This window comes from Pongo abelii, chromosome 1 (assembly GCF_028885655.2).
Source record: "Pongo abelii isolate AG06213 chromosome 1, NHGRI_mPonAbe1-v2.0_pri, whole genome shotgun sequence".
Lineage (NCBI taxonomy): Eukaryota > Metazoa > Chordata > Mammalia > Primates > Hominidae > Pongo > Pongo abelii.
The window spans coordinates 228246853-228265980 of record NC_071985.2 but is presented as its reverse complement, the minus strand read 5'-3'; the positions used below and the strand labels follow the sequence as shown (position 1 = coordinate 228265980).

The following is a 19128-nucleotide window of genomic DNA, read 5'->3' as shown; positions in this document are numbered from 1 at the left end:
AGTGTATTGCCATTACCAGCAAATTTTGGGAAATGCCCGCTGCAAGGATGAGTGAAGGGCCCCGCAGCAGGTTCCTCCTCACAGCCTCCACTCAGGGCCAACAGCTTCCACACAGACGCATGGACGTGTGGACTGTGGACGTGGAGCGAATGTGGTGGCTGTCTACTTTGTTCTAAGGATACTTCTGGAGAGAAAATCCCGGCATATGAATAATTAGATTCAGTTGAAAAATAACCTAAAAGCCAATCTTCAGCAACGAAATGAAGTTCCTGACTGGTTGTTCTCAGTAAACTAAAAATAAAATCCTGAGCCCCCAGTGGACTGAAGGGACCTCCTCTTGGCCTAGAGGACTCCAGAGCAGCCTTGAAAACTGAGTTCCAGGAGTGACAGGAGGGGACCAGACAGGCCTCCACATGCCCCGGCTCATGCTAACCACCGTTAGCCTTTCTTCCCTCAGGACTGGAACCAGCCCTTCTAGAGACTCCACCGCTGCTGCTGCCCACTGATCACCCGCCGCTGCCTCTCTTCTGGATAGACCACGGAGGGCATGCAGGGAGGGCTTTCATGTCCCCTGCTTCACCTTTTGACATCAGGGGGCCAAGAACTTCCCCTCAGGTCCTGCTAGTGCCACCACGTTTTGAACACTGAGTCCCATGAAGCGGCATGGGACTCAGCTGTGCACGCTTCTCTCGTAAACACGCATGACTCCTCCTGGGCTTATTAAAATAAGCAGGCTCAGCCCCCACTCAGCAGAAATTCCTCTTCCCTCTGCCCCTCTCTCGAAGGGTCTGTTTCTGGCTTCTGGCTGGAGGCTACACTTCCCAGCCTGTCAGAAAGACTACCTGCAGGCTGCAGCCCTTTATGAGAAATAAAGCTCTCCTTTCCAGTCTCAGGAACCTCATCACTCTTCAGCTGACATCTCCTATCACGAGATTGTCACCAAGACCAGTGAGGGGCAAAGGGAGTGGGTTTGACATTTTGTTTTGTTTTGAGACAGGGTCTCACTCTGTCACCCAGGCTGGAGTGCAGTGGTGCAATCTCACCACACTGTAATCTCTGCCTCCTGGGGTGAAGTGATTCTCCCACCTCAGCCTCCTGAGTAGCTGGAACTACAGGCACACACCACTACACCTGGCTAAGTTTTTGTATTTTTTACAGAGACAGGGTCTTACTATGTTGCCCAGACTGGTTTCAAACTCCTGAGAGCTCAAGTGATCCACCTGCCTCAGCCACCCAAAAGTGCTGAGATTACAAGCCTGAGCCACCGTGTCCAGCCAGGTTTGACTTTTAACACAAGCCACAAGGCACACACGACATCCCCTTCGAGGAATCTGGGCAGCATCTCACCTCAAAGAGACAGAAAAGTCACCCTCCCCAAAAGATCCACCTCCAGCCACTCTTCCCCACCCACACTCCCCCAACTGCTAGGCAAGCACAGCCTCTGTGCTCTGAGCCTCCCTGATGTCCTTCTAGCCCACTCCCACCCCTCCCACCACACGCCCTTCCTGTCATCCTCCAGGCAGGCAGCAGCAGAGCAGACTGTCATCTCCATCCCTCCCAAATGGCTCCCTCTGGCTGCCTGGGAACGGCTGGTCACTGAGGAACAGCAGGAAGCTCCCCGCTGACCCCTGCTCTGCTCTAAGGCGGCCTCTCAGCCATGGGGCCTCGCCATGCTGGAGATAACCGATGGCTGTGCGGTCAGAGGTTTGAGACAGCCGGTGGCTGGTGACAGAGAGCTACTACTTCATCTGGTGAGCAGAGCTATTCCCCTCCCTCCAGGTGGCTCTCACAGGCGCTCCCGTGCTCATCCCCACAAACCAATGCCATCCCTCAGGGCTGGTGTGTTTCAGTTCTTTACTTTCTGCCAAAAGTCCAAGGCCACGAAACATCTGCCAAAACCTCTTAGATAAATTAGCTAAGCGGATAGCGGTTTACACTGAGAAAGATCCCATTCAGAGCTAAAGGTGGGGAACACTCAGGGAAGGCAGGAGAGCAGCGAGTGCTGCCGAGGCCAGGCCTGGCTCTTACGCTCTGCGGGGTCCTGGAGAAGCGGGTGCAGGAGGGCTCTGGGGGTGCCATGGTACAGCCGCAACCTGGAAGACAGGACCCAGAGAACACTCATCAGCCACGTGCGCACTTCTCAGAAGGAAAGCACATGGAGGCCTCAGCCACCACCACACACACTAGAGCTTTCTAAACTCCACCAGTCCCATCCTCTGCGGAAGGCAGAGGCAGCTGAGGCCAGCAGCAGCTCCCCAAGCCCTCGGTGCTCGTGGCCAAGCATGTCTGGCACACACGCAGCCCCAACCCAAGGCAGCCTGAGAATTGAGGAGCTTTCCTGGAAAACACCATGGAAATTTACAAAACTCTGAAATGTCTCAAGAAAGACAACATCTGAGGAATTTCCACAGCTGTATATCTGGAGCAGTGGTTCTCAACCAGCAATGATTCTGCTCCCTAAGGCACATTTGGCAATGTGTGGTGACGTTTTTTTTCGTTTGTCACAACTGGGCCTGGGGGCAGGGAGGCAGTGTCCTGGCATCTAGTGGGTTGCCAGGGATGCTGCTAAACATCCTACAGCACAGACGACAGCCCCGCGACAGCAAACAATTATCCATTCGAAAGTCAGTGGTGTCAAGCTTGAGAAACCCTGATTTGGAGTAAACATGTAGGCTTTAACCCTGGCTGAAAGGATGATACGCCAGCCTATCCACCCGTATGTCCGGCTCCTACACAGAGCCTGGCACGCGGCAGACACTCAGCTAGCATGTGCTGAATGAACACCTACTGCCCGCCAGGCACCTGTGAAAAACACATCGCTCAATATTCAAGCAGAACTTGAGATATGCATTATCATTACCCCTCATATACAGACGAATAAATTCAGGGTCCAAGAGCTCAAATCACTTGCCTGAAGTCCCACAGAGAATTAGTTGTAGAGTATGACTTTGGCCCATATCCATACTACCTCAAATCCATCGCTGGTGGCCAAAGCCAGCCCTTACTCCGGCCTAAAGAACAATTCCTTAAGTCACTTAGAAATGGCAAACCCAGCCGGACACAGCGGCTCACGTCTGTAATCCCAACACTTTGGGTGGCTGAAGCGAGCAGATCTCTTGAGCCCAGGAGTTCAAGACCAGCCTGGGCAACATAGGGAGACCCCATCTCTACTAAAAACACAAAAATTAGCCAGGCGTAGCGGCACACACCTGTAATCCCAGCTACGTGGGAGGCTGACACACAGGAATCGCTTGAGCCTGGAAGCGGAGGTGGCAGTGAGCCAAAACTGCACCACTGCACTACAGCCCGGGTGACAGAGCAAGACCCTGTCTCGAAGAAAAAAAAAAAGGCAAACCCCCAAGCAAGACACATCCCACACTATGCTATTATGGACACACAACTTTAGATGACAAACGTACGGCCTTCTACTGCCACCATAAGACGAGCAGTTAAACCACCATAGAAAGATGCTGGAATTTGGCCAGGCACAAAACCCCATCTCTACTAAAAATACAAAAATTAGCCAGACATGGTAGCAGGTGCATCACTTGAGGTCAGGAGTTCGAGACTAGCCTGGCCAACATGGCAAAACCCCGTCTCTACTAAAAATACAAAAATCAGCTGGACGTGGCACCTGTAATCCCAGCTACTTGGGAGGCTGAGGCACGAGAATCGCTCGAACCCGGGAAGCGGAGGTTGCAGTGAGCCGACCTTACACCACTGCACTCTAGCCTGGTTGACAGAGTGAGACTCTGTCTCAAAAAAAAAAAAAAAGACAGACGCTGGAAAACCCCACGGTTGTAGAAACAAGGCAGGTACCTTTTGTCCTGGGAAGCAGAGGTAGGAGAGTCCGGCTGGTTGCTGAAGATCCGAAGAATTCCAAACCCACAGGACAATGTCTGGAGGCTCCCATCCCGTTTCTTGCCCTCAGCGATCACTTCCACCACAGCCACAATATGAGGGTGGTTTAGGGATGTGTGAAAATACAAGGGCTGCAGAACAGAAGCCAGAGGATTGTCTGAGTGTTCAGGACACATACAAAGAGGACATGGGCGCTGTCCCCACCCCCGAGACCGCCTTCCTACACGTGCCACAGCATCTGGAACCCTCTACCATGCCCTCATGTGGCACACCGCATCTCTGCAGGATGCCAGGGAAGCAGGCACACTGAGGTAACTCAGACTCAAATGTTGGTGTCGGAGCTCTTTTTTCCAGAGCACACAACATCCCGGGCATCAGACGTCTGCTTCCGCTCCAGGAACTTTCCCTCCCCTAGGAATTCCACCACAAGAAACACCAACAGACCCCAGGCCCACTAGAGCAGAAAGGGGCTAGAGCAGCTATGCACCCAACCCTGCAGGGGGACACACCAGGTAGGACTATGGTTAGATCAGCCCAAGACATAACACATCCACCACTAAAAAGACACACGTGTGCTGATCAATTCATGCTCCTAGTATCGCCTGACACTCAACACGGACAACTTCAATCACACCTTGCCAGTGCTGCTTCGTGCGTAACCATTTTGAGTTCCATCGAACTGTTATTTAAACTATTAACAAGGAGAATCCTTGGATTTCTTTAGGTGCTAAGTAATTATCCCCAGTTCAGAGCCCAAAAGACTAAAGTCTTTTTATGCCAAAAATCACCTTGAGATCATTTTATTAAAAGATTTCTCAAGATCTAAGCCAAGTAGATGATATTCAAATTGATCTTAAAAGGTTTTCCACTCACACCTTCCCATTTCCCAACATGCAAATGGCCAGCCTCTGCCTCCGCCTTCCTGCCAGGCCCAGGGAGAGGGGGCCTGGGAAGACAGCACAGGAGACTCAAACCCCTCTCCGCATCTCATATGGGCGCTCCCACTTGGAAATGAAAGTACCTTCACTCTGCTGCTGCTTTTCTACTGCGTTAAATTCAATGCAGTTGTTTTTATTTAAAATTAAGGGACCTGGGGTGGTTGCTCTAATCCCAGCACTTCTGGGAGGTCGAGGCAGGAGGATCACTTGAGCTCAGGAGTTCAAGATCACCTGGCAACATAGCAAAACCCCATCTCTACCAAAACTACAAAAATGAGCCAGGCAAGGTGGTGCACACCTGTGGTCCCAGCTACTTAGGAGGCTGAGACAGGAGGATCACTTGAGCCTGGGAAGCAGAGGTTGCAGTAAGCCGAGATCATGCCACCGCACTCCAGCCTGGGCAATAGAGTGCAACTTTGTCAAAAAAAAAAAAAAAAAAAAAAAAGAAGGAATGCTGTAAGCACAGTAGACAGAGATGGAGCCACTGACTGAGTTTGCTAATCAACAGGGAATGCGCATCCCCAAGCATCAGGAGTGGTGCTGAGCCCATACCCCAACACCGCAGCTGGTGGGCAAAGCACAGGTCACCAGCTGAGCACAGAGACCGCCCCCATAAGGCACAAAGAGGTAAGGAGAGCCGAGGCTGGTCCTCCGCTCTATGACTTAAACTTGGAATAATCCTCCTACTAACGAGTCATTACCATGGTGTCACTGAGAAAACGTTTACTGTAATCATAGACTGTCAGCCCAGGATAACAGAGAGACGCATTAAAACATCAGCCATGAGATATAAATCGTTATTCTATTATCTTTTATTGCAATATGATGAAATAATGGCCACTTACAGCTGACAGGTGGTTGGACTAAGAGAGAATTATGTTTGTTTCCAAGACTCAAGAACTGCTTTTAAAAAGCCCCACTGCAAAGTCAAGTTGGTCATTATCTCACCTTTTCTATTTATACCTGTGCATATCAGTCTTACGAAAACTACCTACTTTTTCTATTGGCAATAAAGCAAACATTTTCAACTCTGATACAGAGCAACAACAATCTGCAGCCCAGAGGTCACCCTGAAATTACTCTACCTGAACCGGGTGGAACCGCGGCTACAGGCATGTCCCAAATACAAGTTTATGGCTATGCCTCTGCCTTCTGTTTACCACTAAAAATAATCACTCTGAGGCCAAAAACAACAACAACAGCAACAGAGCCCCAGAGCTGCTTGTCTCAGCTGATCCAACCTTAGAATCTAAAGAATCCATCTTTAATCAGAAGAGTCAGCCGCTCCAAGTGCAGCATGTCTGAAAAGTTCAGATGGTTGTACCAGTACAATTACTGATTGATAAGGACATATGCTCTTTTCCAAAAATCATTTATTGACCCTCCAGTGTGGGAACAGCCCCAAGCTAAAGAATTTATAAGGAACCTGGAAAACACAAGTCAGCTTTCAAGAAGCTCGAGCCTCGAAGGCTTCATAAAAGATAGATGAGGTAGGCACAGCGAGCAACAGAGCCGCATAGCTGCACCCCTCGGGTCATCCCGGCAAAGTTACATTTGACCAGGTCACCAGTGCCTGACCACCCAATTCCCGCCTTACTCAGCCAGGCAGCATCCAGCTGAGGAATACCTGTACACACGCCCTTCAGTCTAGGGAAACTTAAGAAACGCCACTGCTATACATTTGGAAAGGAACATTCTCTACATCAACTGAAACTGCACGATTAAAAGGTTAAGTCAAGCCCATCAAATCGCCTGCAGGGGAAGGCCACTTGAGACAGAGGGAGACAGGCTCTCTGTCACCCCTGCATCACAGCTCACTTATCTGCACTGGTCAAGTTTCCTCCTCGACAGCATAAACACATTAATAAATCATTTAAATGCTCCTGTCTTAATGCCTTCATCTTCAAAAACACGGACACCATTTTGCCTCGGGGCCAAGTTTCCATTTTTCACCTGCGGTGATGGAAGTGGAGTTGGGCCTCTGCTGATGTGCCTGGATGAAGAGGCTGCAGCCAGGCACCCCCATGGCACGGCCACGCGGCCTGGCACCTGCATGATATGGGCTCCTCAGACGACGCTGGGCAGAAAGGCGAGAGAGGAGCTGAGCAGGAACAGAATGAGTCCCTTCCAAAGAACTGTTTTAATAAGCCTTTAACAGGGTATCTTCAGCCAGGCAAACAACGCAGAGACTTCATGCAGTTCCTACCCTCCGGCTCAGACTCACACTGTGGGTTCGGACAGCTTCCCAGACACTACCCCTCAAAGACAGCAGGGATGGCGGGGGGGCCAACGATTTCCACAGCAAAGCATCATAACAGGGACAGGGACAGCCCCCTGCCCCACGAATTATCCAGCCCACAATGTCAGCGGTGCCAAGGTCAAGAAACTTTCATTTGGAGTAAAAATTTAAACTTTAATCCTGGCTGAAAGGATAATACACCATCTTATCCATCTCTGCACGTCCAGCTCCTAAACACAGCCTGGCACGCAGAAGACCCTCAACCAATGTTTCTTGAATAAAAACTACTGCCCACCGGGTCCCTGCTTATGGAAAAGCATGTGACTTAATACTCCAGCAGCACTTAGGGGATGCACACTCTTATCTCTCATGAGCAAATGAATGAAGTCAGGAGGAGTTTTTTTCTTGCAAATTAATTTAATTTCTTTCTTTTTTTTCATAGGTTTTTGGGGAACAGGTGATATTTGGTTACATGAGAAAGTTCTTTAGTGGTGATCTGTGAGATTACGGTACACCCATCACCCGAGCAGTATCCACTGAACCTAATTTGTAGGGTTTTTTTTTTTGTTTGGTTTTTCTTTTTTGAGACAGAGTCTTGCTCTATCACCCAGGCTGGAGTGCAGTAGCGTGAATCTCAGCTCACTGCAACCTCCACCCCCCGAGCTCAGGCGATTCTCTAGCCTCAGCCTCCCAAATAGCTGGGATTACGGGTGTGTGCCACCACGCCCAGCTAATCTTTATATTTTTAGTAGAGACAGGGTTTCACCATGTTGGCCAGGCTGGTCTCAAATTCCCAACCTCAAGTGATCCATCCACCTCAGCCTCCCAAAGTGCTGGGATTATAGGCATGAGCCACTGTGCCCGGCCTCAATTTGTAGTCTTTTATCCCTCACCCTCTAGGATCAAGGAGTTTAAATCACTTGTCTGAAGTCCCACAGGGATCAGTGATGGAGTAGGACACTAGCCCATCCTACCTCAACTCCAACGCCCATGGCGAAAGCCAGTTCTCCCTCTGGCCTAAAGAGCAACTCCTTGGCTTACTTAGAAAAGTAAGTGAGCAAACATGATCACAACCCAAAGCAAGAAATATCTAACCCCAGCTCTACCAAAATAAAAACATTTAGCTGGGTCTGGTGGTGCATGCCTGTAGTCCCAGCTACTTGGGAGGCTGAGGAGGGAGGATCACTTGAGCCCAGGAGTCCAAGGCTGCAATGAGCTATGATCACACCATTGCACTCCAGCCTGGGCAACATAGTGAGACCCCAACTCTTAGAAAAGAAACATCCCACACTATGCTGCTATGAACACACAACAACAAAACTGACAAACTTACAGCTTTCCATTGTCCCCAGATGACTGACAGTTCAATGACTGTACAATTAAACATTGGAAACATCACAGAGACCAATCATTTCTCCTTCTAAAAACCATTTTCTTTCATTCTCTCATTTCAGGTTCCAAGACCACGGCAGTGGTTTCCATTGTGCCAGAGAGGAAATCGGCCCTCCCCAGCTGCAGACAGACAGGCACACAGGGCCCAAGTTGGCCTCCTAGAGCCATAGAGCCTCCCTCTGTAGAAGCAGCTCACTGGGACACGAAGCTGGCTTCTTGCTTTTGTTGTGATGTTCAGGACATGCCTGCCCTCTGCCGAGCAACAGCAAGAGCACGGGAGCAGTAGTCGGGTTCTGCAGCCGGGGCTTCCCGCAAGCTCCAGGCCCAAGAATCCGGCCCTGGAAGGGCTTGCAGGAGTCTCAGGTGGGTTATGCTGATACTCCTTGACAGCAGCCACTTTTCGACAGGAAATTATAGCACGCTCATTGCTCTGACGAGTAAGAGCCGCTCAAGAGGGGCTTTCTCGTGGCTGTGATGACGGGAAGGGGCACAACCCAATTACCTGCATCCCTCTGCCAGGGCAGGTGACTGCCCCGCTGCTTTGGCAACACTGGGGCTGGTGCGCTCTGGGAGGAAAGATTCCCCTGATGTGGGTTTAAGCTGTTGCTGGAGAACCACAAGGATTCCTGCCCAGTAACTCCTCCCAAATAAATAAAGGAGGGAAAAGAAGCCCGCCACCCAACGCCGGCCACACACAGTCATTACGGAAAGAATCCAAGGGAAAAGTATGTCCACCTCAAAAAGAAAACTGAGAAACTGCACAGGAGCGTGGCCCCCAGGATTATTTTTTAAAAGACACTTTTTTAGAAGCTGAATGAATGATTCGCTGGCTCAGAGGAAGTGAAAGGCAATTCCTCTCCCCCAGGAAAGGTCTCAGAAAACACGGAATTCTGAGCTCAGAGCTGAGAGGTGTCTGGGGACTGCCCTCCTGCATATGGGCCCAGTGCAAATAATTCATCATTTGCAGAAAAAAAAAAAAAAAACCACCCAGCACTGGATCAAGACAAGCCTTCTGTGTTCCAAGTCTCTTTCAGGACATCGTTGTTTGCAAAATCATGCCACAGCCCCCTCTCGGGGTCATGTGTGACACGGGCACTCCACAAAACCCGAGCACGCAGGGTCCATGCACTACCACGTAGGGGCTGGACAGCCACGGGCACTCCAAATGCAGTCCCCTGCTACCAGCAGCTCACCAACCCCAAAGCAGATCCCCCCAAACCAATGCTGATAGGCAAAGACTAGAAAAACACAGGCAATTAGTAAAGCCAGATAAAGATCTTTGCCAAGTCTCAGAATCACCCCTAAAAAGGGCAAAGGGTGTTTTATGAACCTCTATTTCCACGGGGGTGTAGACAGAGCAATTAGCAGACAGGGTGCAAACATGCTGCCACACCCTCACGCCTATGAATGCCCACTCCTGGGAGCACTCTGTGCTTCCTCCACACTTGGGAGCAGATACATGTGTACATGGATGCGCACACACGTTCACACACACAGTTAACTAGTTAACTAAGCTGGAACAAAACCTTTGCTCTGTATAAGAATGCCAAGGACATGGAGGAAACTGCCTGGTACAGAACACGCTGCTCAACAGCTTGGCAGGAGGGATTCATTCCTGGAGCACCACTGGCCTCTGCTGCCTGCACGGGGCATAGCAGCTGCAGACAGCAGGCTCCATGAATAGCACGGGGGCTTCAGCGTCACCCTCACAGCTGAAAGTGCCCTGGCCACCCCACACTGTCCTTGCTGCATTCCCCTCTTCAGCGATTCCAAGTCCAAGGGTGCACATTTTTCCAGAGGTTTTAAGGGCTATGTTCCACTAGTCCCCCGGGCCCATCCCCAGCCTCAACAGGAGACACACCCAGATGATGGGCCAAGGCTGAGCCATGTGGCTCCCGCAGTCGGCTGCCCTAGGAGCCACCAGCACAGGTATTCCAGACTCCGAAAAGCCACCAGCTCCTAGTCTCCCTAACACATCTGAATCGTGAACTGCAGAGGCAGCATGACACGCAGCTGCTGTGATGTGGTGAAATGCAAGTGCTGCCCAACTTCCGCCGCAACGGAAGCCCTCGGGGTACATGAACGTAATCCCGAGAAGGGCAGAGAGAAACATCCATTCCGAAGATCGTCCTACCATGCGACTGGAATTCTACAGGGATCAGGATTCTACAGCCCAGAGAGTAGGGAGATGGAAGCCCCCGCTTCTGGCCTGCACAGTGCGGATCCTTAGGAAGGTCCGAAGCCTCTCTAAATGGAGAGCTGAAGTCAGAGGGGGTGAGGGAGGAGAAGGGAACTGGCCCCAGCACCTCGGTGACTGCAAGGCATCCCTGGTTTCAGAGCATACTCCATCCCTCAGCATTCTACAGAACATTTCAGAACAAAATGCAGGGCTCCTCAGAAGCAGGAGCTCACGGAGGCCACAGCAGGTGGTGCCGTCAGATGCACAGGGCCGTCGCTCCCGCCCCCACCCGCCACATGGGAGTAAGCTGGTGGAGTTATTCCATCTCCATGCACCTCAGTGTCCTCCTCTTTAAAATGGGTACACAGGATACTGACCTCCACAGGAGGATGACATGAAATGACGGCATGCTTCTGAGCCGATGGCCACAGGAAGAGCCTCCCAGTAAAGGATGGCTACCTTCACCACCCACCACACAGCTGTCACACCAGGTTTTGGGGGGCTCACTGTGCACACCTGAGGAAGCTAAAGCTTAACAGCTCTATCCCCAGCAGTTGGCCTGGCATTGCCAGCACTGGGAACTCACGGCGAGCCTCCCGCCACAGCACAGGCACAAGGGGACCCCCTGCCCGCGCTGAAACAGCACTCTAAGGGTTCATCCCCAGTCACACTCGTGATTTACAACATGAAACCTTTTCTGACACGGCTGGCCAGAGAGACCTCTAAGAGGGATTTGCATAAGCTGTTTGACAAACTTAATGTCAGACACATCTTTAGCTGTCAAGACATACACTCTAGCAAGGCTTTTTATTGAAGCTTCCTGACCTCTGGAGTCATTCTCTCCCTCTACTACCCACGGGAGGAAGGGCAAGAGTCAGGACCCATCCATGTCAAGACACACATAATCCAAGCGCTGGGTGATGGTGGGATACGGAGAGCAACGAGCTCATGGCCCGAGGCGGGGGTGCTGACTGGCCAGAGCAGACCCCCACAGAAAAGGCACACCTGGGCAGTGGTTACCTAGAGTAACGTCTCAAAGGACGGCCACTGTCACCACCACTGTTACTCATCACACAAACTACCCCAATACCAGGCCTCTTGGGGCCTGCTTCTATATACCTAAGATCAAACCAAGACAGCCGAGACCCTCTCATCACCTCTGTGGCCTCCACACTGTCCCTGCTGCACACCCATCATGCTCGGACACCGTCCCTCTCAAACTCCCCCAACTCGAGTTCAGCTATGAAGCAGCAGCCAGGCATGGGAAAGGCCTCCATGACATCGCCGGCTCTTAAGAGTAAAACGCCAGCGTCCCTAAGAAGACCCTGTAGGACCCAGCCAGAAGGCACGACGGGGCCACCCTGCCAACCCCACCCGTCAGCGCACCTGGACTCTCCTCTTGTCCTAACTCCCCCGGCTCTCCCTGCTCTGCTTGAAGCAGCCTCGTCCCCGCTTGTCATGGAGCCAGCTTCTTTCTCATCCTGTAAGTCCCAGCTTAATCGGCAGCTTCGCAGAGAGGCCTCCCTCGTCACCCACCTAAAGCAGGTCTCCACGTTCTCCTATTGGTCTCCTCCTGAGAATTTAACACAGTTGCAATTACTCTGTTACTGCTCAGTGCGTCTCCCCAACAGTCTGCAGTTCTGTTAGGTGAGCGCCATCATCACCCTGAGCCTAGCACAACACCCTGCAGAGAGCAGGTGCTGAATGGAATGCATGCTGTGCAGTGAACCAGAGAGACAGAGCACGCCGGCCTGCAGGGTGGCCAGCCGCAAGACCACCTGGGCGAAAACACGTTACTCAACCAGTGCCCATCCACCTGCCGGTCTCAAGACAGAAGGCACAGGTGTGAGTCCAGGCTCTGATACCTGCTACCTGGGCAAGTCACTTTACTAAATCTTAATTTGTCCATACAGCACGGAGGAAAGAAAGGAAGGAAGGGGATGGTGAAGGGGAAAGGGAGGGGGAGGGGAAAGGAGAGGAGAGGGAAGGGGAGGGGGAATAAGGGAGGGGAGGGAAGGGGAGGGGGAAGGAGAAGGGAGGGGAAAGGGGAGGGGAGGGGAGGGGAAAGGGGAGGGGAGGAGAGAGGAGTAGAGAGGAGGGGAAGGGAAAGGAGGGGAGGGGAGAGGAGGGGGAGGGGAAGGGAGGGGAGGGGAGGAGAGAGGACTGGAGAGGAGCAGAAGGGAAGGGAGGGGAGAGGAGGGGCGAGAGGAAGGGAGGGGGAGGGGAGGGGAGGAGTGAAGACGAGGGTGAGGGGAAGGGAGGGAAAGGGAGGGGAGGAGTGGAGAGGAGTGTAAGGGAAGAAAGGGGAGGAGGAAGGAGTGGAGAGGAGGGGAAGGGAAGGGAGGGGAGGGGTGTGGGAGGGGAGCGGAGGGGAGGAGTGGAGAGGAGGGGAAGGGAAGGGAGGGGAGGGGTGTGGGAGGGGAGCGGAGGGGAGGAGTGGAGAGGAGGGTAAGGGAGGGGAGGGTGGGGGAGGAGGGGGGGAGGGAGGAGGAGTGGAGAGAAGGGGAAGGGAAGGGAGGGGAGGGGAGAGGAGGGGAGGGGAGGGAAGAGGAGTGGAGAGGAGGGGAAGGGAGGGGAGGGGAGGGAGCAGCAGTGGCAGCAGCCACAGATGAGGTCAATCATTTCCCAACTTATTCCCAAGAACTCCAAGATTCCTTGAAGGTGACAAGACCCCCATGCCCCTGACCCTTCAACCAGAGCAGAGCAGATCTCTCTCATCTGTTTAAGATAACTGGCTTCCACGTAAGATTTTGTTTGGTAACAAAGCACCTGCCGCTAGACTGAGCTCTGTGCCGCCTGGACCCACAAGTCTGAGACGCGCTGTGAGGTCTCGGCAAGGCCCCACTCTCTGGGCTGCCACCCAGGACCACCCGCACACCCACCCTCTCCGCCTTGGAGCAGCCCCTGCCACCGTCACCAGGCCCACCTCATTAAAGATGATCCTGGATGGCGGTCTCTTCGTCGGCTTCACTGTGGTTTTCCACGTCCTCCCAAAGAAGTGCCGGTAGGTGACATCAAAGAAAGACACTCGCAGATGGCATTCAACCTCTGACAGCACCTCCAGCATGCCCTAGGAGACAACAGGGAATTGGCCCTCAAGAGTCTGAGCACCATGAGCCAGGCAGTTACTGGCAGGCCATGTGGGTGCACATGGGGCCACCTAGCTCAGGTATCAGCACCCTGGTTTCCTTATCGGGGGGCTACCTCTCTCCCACAGCTACTGGTCTTGGTGGGGTTATAAACCAAAGCACTTGGCCCTCCCCTGGCCAACGGGAGACTGCAGTCCCTTGGAACAGACAGAGGCTTCTGACTCAGCCAGAGCCCAGGATGCACGAGAGGACATGACCACAGGAGACACACGCGCCTGCCAGGATGAGGCCCAGGGCTCCCGGCAGCCAACAGGTGAGAGAGAACAAGTCCAGGGGACATCACCTGAGACCTGGCTCAAGCCACACCTGAAGCTTATGCTGGCTGTGGATTTGTTGTGTGAGTTAACAAATCACCTCTCACTTAAATCATTTTGGATGGGTTTTTTAATCATTTCCAACCAAATAAGCCCTTCCTGATATAACCAGAAATTAAATCCTCAACTTCCCAGATTTTGGGGTGATACTGGCAAAGCAAAAAGCAGATCTTTGAGAACTGAGAAATAATGGCTACAAATACAGAACAAAGCAGCCAGAGTGTTGACAGGCAGGACCCTGCCCCGGAGCTTTACCGCTTACAGCAAGTGTTGCTTTAGCCTTTTCTCTTCTGTGACAGGTTCTTACCCGAGACAGAGAGTCCTCCACCTTTCTTTCACCCATTCACTTAGCAAACGTTACTTAAACATCTATTCTGCGCATTGACTCTCTGCCGGGCACATTTCCAGGCACCAGGGAAACAACAAGGAACAAGACAAAATCTCTGCCCTTACAGGGCTTACATGGTGAAGAACGGGGAGAGAGGTGGGCGGGGAGGGGCAGGGCAGGGCAAGGCAGGGCAGGGCAGGGCAGGGCAGGGCAGGGCAGGCTCTCTGAGATGATCCTTGAGCTGAGAACAAGGGGGGCATGAGAAGAACCACAGGGAGTTTGGTGAGAGGGAGCCAGGCAGGAGGAGCAGCAAACTCAAAGGTCCTGAGCGGAAGACAACACACATGCTCCGGGAGCCAGCGAGAAGTGCAGGAACTATATTTAGCTATCGTACCGGTTTTTTTTGTTTTTGTTTTTAAGAAAAGGGTCTCGTCTGTCACCCAGGCTGGAGGTCTGGCCACTGCAGCCTCCACCTCCCAGGCTCAAGCAGTCCTCCTGCCTCATCCTGTCAAGCAGCTGGGACCACAGGTACACTCCACCACACTTGGCTAATTTTTGTACTTTTTGTAGAGAGGGGGTTTTGCCAGGCTGGTCTCGATCTCCTGTCCTCAAGTGATCCGCCCGTCTCGGCCTCCCAAAGTGCTGGGGTTACAAGGGTGAGCCACCATGCCTGGCCTGTATTTTCTAATTTTCTGTATTACTGATGCTCTGGCATCTGGGGCCTCAGTGACGAGACAGACTGTCCCCCAGAGCCGGTTAATTCCTAGGGTGGCAAATGGCAGGCCTATCAGAACGTGTCTGACATGAAAATCAACCCGTCCAGAGCCCACATGCCCCACTCCGTCTGGCTCACACACCCCAGGAGTCCCACCCTCTGCCCTGATCTCTCAGGGTCAGTGACCAGATACCTCGGGCCATCCCTGCACCTCAGAGACTACAACATGACTCTCCTTGGCCAACGCAAGCCCGTCCAGCTGCCCACCCTCCCTGGCCCAGTCCTCCCGCAAAACCATGATCAAGTCTCTGCCCATGCCTCCCTTCCACCCTCCTGCCTCCTGACCAACCCTGCGCCTCCCCGGGTGGCCTGTGGGACATGGCCTGCCCCTCGTCTTGGGAGCCCTGAGTAACAGACAGGGTCTCAGCTGCAGTCGTCTCCTGATCCGCCGGCCTCACCACCCCTGAATGGAAACCAAGCCCAGGTACATTCTAAGCAGACAGCCCACCGGACTGCAGCAGGCTGGGCCGGGGAGGAGAGAAGGAATGAGCGCCAGGCGCAAGAGCATTCAGGCAGGCCTCACAGCACGAGGAGAAGCTGGGCTTTCGCTCCCATCATGCAGAGAGGCCAGGGAGAGAGTCTAAGCAGAAATGACACAATCTGGTTCGGGATTTAAGAAAATTCCCGCAGCTGCCATGTGGGAGCGGGAGTGGAAGCAGGGGCCAATCAGGAGGCGAGACAGGGAGGGGCAGGGAGGGTGACAGGAAGCAGGCACCGCTGGGCTCTGCTGCTTCGCAAGAGCGGCTGCGTGGTCCTGAAGGCAGAGAAGCGGGAAGGGCCAGCTGTCTCGGTTGGCCCAGCCCTCCCAGGCCCAGCACTGAGTCTCGCATCTCAAGTGAAGCAACCTGGAGGGAGGTGGTGTTAACCATGGAGACAGGGAAGGCGGGCAGAGCAGGTCTGAAGACTCCAAGCCCAGCTCCCATCACCATGCGCCGCCGGGGCCTGGCCCCCAGCTCCCATCACCACACTACCTGCCTGTCCTCTTCCCTCTTCCCCTCGGTCCCTCTTCCTCCTCAGCTCCTCCCGCATCCAGACCTGCCCTCTGAGCCTGCCTCATCTCTCCCCAGAGCAATCCCCTGGCTTTTCCATGTTGACTGTCTGCTGCCCCCATCTACAATGTCAGCTCTGTGAGGACAGGACCCTGGAATAGTCTGTTCCCTGCTCTGTCCCTGGGGCCTAGGCAAAGCTTCTGCACGTGCCCCTCCTCACCCAGGACTGCCTGGGTTCCCCCAGCACCGCCGCCTCCTCCTCCTCCTCTCCTGTACTCTCAGGAGGCCATCCTCAGGCAGGATCCCGTGGCTCCCAGAACCGTCGCTGGCTTGGGCTTCTTTCCAGAATGCCAGATCCTAACCACCCTCCCGCCACCTCTATGCTACTTCGCACCCAGTCTATTCAAATAAGAATCCACTGAGAGCTCCCTGAAGACACAGTATAGGGCAGAGTCAACTCTGTGTCATCTGCACGGTTCCTAACATATCGTGGTGCCGAATACATATCAAACTGAATTGAAATACTCATCCCAAAATAAAGAAATATAAGCAATGATCATGGTAAAATTAAACTAAACAAAAAAAGTAAATGGGACAGTAAGAGAAATATACTAAAATCATTAATAAAGTGCCCTGAATTCAAAACAAGCATGTAATATTCTTCAGCCAACACCTTTCACAGGGAAGCAAGCTTTGGCCATTATCTAAAGCTATCAATTCTCAAAACAACTAAAATTATACAAACTTATAAGACTATCTATACCAAAACATCATCTATTTCCAAACTCTATTTATAGAATTTATATGAATTCTATTTATCTTCTTTTAAATACTGTATTTTGATTGATCTTTGTAAATAAAACAACATTGCATTCCTGCAATAAGCCCCACTTGATCCTAATACCCCATCTTTTATACATATTGCTGGCTTTGCTGTCCTAATATTTTCAGGACTGCTGTGTTAATATTCATGAGGGACACAAGTCTGTACTTTTTTTTTTGTAGTGCCCTTGACTGAGTATCAGAATTATGGTGGCCTCAAAAAATGAGCTGGGAAGTGTTCCCTCCTCCTCTGTTTTCTGAGTTTATCTAGAATTCGTCTTATTTCTTCCTTTAGTATCTGATAAAATTCAACATTATATTTTTAACCTCTGTAGCGTACGTTATCATGATGCTTCTTTCATTTTAATACTGGTAGTCTGTGTTTTCTCTTTTTTTTTTTTTTTGTCTTGATCAATTTTATCAATCTTTTCAGAGAAGCAACTTCTAGCTTTGCTGATTTTCTCTATTATTTGTCCTTTATTGATTTCTGCTCATATACAGTCATGTGTAACATAATGACATTTCGATCAGCAACAGACTGTATATATGACTGGCCCCTTAAGATTGTAATACTATAGTTTTACTGTTTTTTCTATGTTTGATATACCGTTGTGTTACAATTGCCAACGGTATTCAGTACAGTAATGTGCCATACAGGTTTGTAGCCTAGAAGCAACAGGCTATACCATGGAGCCTAGGTGTGAGGCAGGCTCTACCCTCTAGGTTTGTGTAAGTACATCCTATGATGTTTGCACAATGACAAAATCACCTAACACCATTTCTCAGAATGTGTCCACACTGTCAAGGAACCATGCATAACTGTATTTACCATTTCCTTCCTTCTAGTTACTTTGTATCTAATTTGTTCCTTTATTTAGGTTGTTAAGGAGGAAACAGACGTCACTGATTTTATACCTTCTTCTTTTCTAATATAGTCATGTAAAGCTATACATTTCCCTCAAAGGACTGTATTAGCTATATCCTATAAATCTGTATATTTTCTTCCATTACTCGGTTCAAATTATTTTCTAATTTCCCTATGAATTCTTCTTTGATCCAGTATGTTAATTTCCTATTTGAGGATTTTCTAGATCTCATATTATTTATTTCTAACTTAAAAGCACAGTAGTCGATAAACATACTCTATAATTTGGGTCCTTTGAAACGAGACATTTTAATGGCCCAGCATAGGATCTATCTTGGTGACTGTTCCATATGAACTTGGGAAGAACGTGTTCTCTAGCTTTGTTGGGAGTGGGGTTTAAGAGATGACAGGGTGATTGACGGTAAACTTGGGAAGAATGTGTACTCTAGCTTTCTTGGGAGTAGCGTTAAGAGATGACAAGGTGATTGACAGTATTCTTCAGAGCTTCCAAATCCTTATGAGTGTTTTGATCTATTTGTTTCTTCAATAATTGAGTGAAGAGGAGTTAAAAGTCTCCAACCATGATTATGAATCTGAATATAGTTCCCTTTAGTTCTGTCCAATTTTGCTCTTTTGTACAAAAGAGTTATCAGAGCAGACCTGACTGTTATGCTTTGAAAGACCAGCTTAGAAGTCTGGCCTTTTGCTGGAGTCTGGGAACTTAGATTTCAAGAGAGTTCCTACCACCTAACTGGTAAGAGGAGCTCACTGTGCCTAAACTGTTTATGTACTGTGGCTTATGCTAAACACGCGTTTCCCTTCTGAGAGTCTGGAATTTTGGACATGCTACACAACACTTCACGTGTGTTGTTACGATTCATTGCTGGAGGAATCAAATGCATCCTGTGTGACTCAACTGAGAGAAGACTCTTGGAAGCTTGCACCCTCTTCCCTCAGACATCCCCCATATGCCTCCTCCCTTTGCTGATCTTGCTCTGTATCCTCCTGCTGCCATCAACCTTAGCTGAGAGTATGACTATATGCTGAGTCATGTGAGTCCTCTTAGAGACTCTTCAAACCTGGGAGGTGGTCTTGGAGGCCCCTAACACAAGGGCATACACATTTAGGGGCTGTTACGTTTCCTTGATGATCATTGTCTTTATGAGGTGCCCCTTTATTTCTGGGAATACTCTTCACCCTGAAATCTACTTTTTCTGATACTAGTATAGACGCAAAGCTTTCTTTGCTTAGTATGTACATGGTTTATATTTTTCCGC

General features: G+C 51.0%; 1 protein-coding gene across 26 annotated transcripts in view; it reads right to left on the bottom strand.

Moving 5' to 3' along the window:
* NPHP4 (nephrocystin 4) overlaps window positions 1-19128 on the bottom strand; it is a 127541-nt gene that overhangs the window by 99731 nt on the left and 8682 nt on the right. For 24 of the 26 annotated variants that reach the window (XR_008517172.1, XR_010136941.1, XR_010136942.1 and 21 more), the window contains 3 exons: window positions 13536-13679; window positions 3820-3992; window positions 2029-2093 (listed from right to left, as the gene is read on the bottom strand). Coding sequence is in view for 21 of the 26 variants with exons in the window: in XM_063715515.1 (XP_063571585.1) it covers window positions 2029-2093; window positions 3820-3992; window positions 13536-13679 (382 nt within the window). In the remaining 5 variants the exon portion in view is untranslated. Of the gene's footprint in view, window positions 1-2028; window positions 2094-3819; window positions 3993-11995; window positions 12222-13535; window positions 13680-19128 lie in introns of those variants that run through there. The other 2 variants (XM_054542256.2, XM_063715526.1) reach the window with 2 other exon arrangements.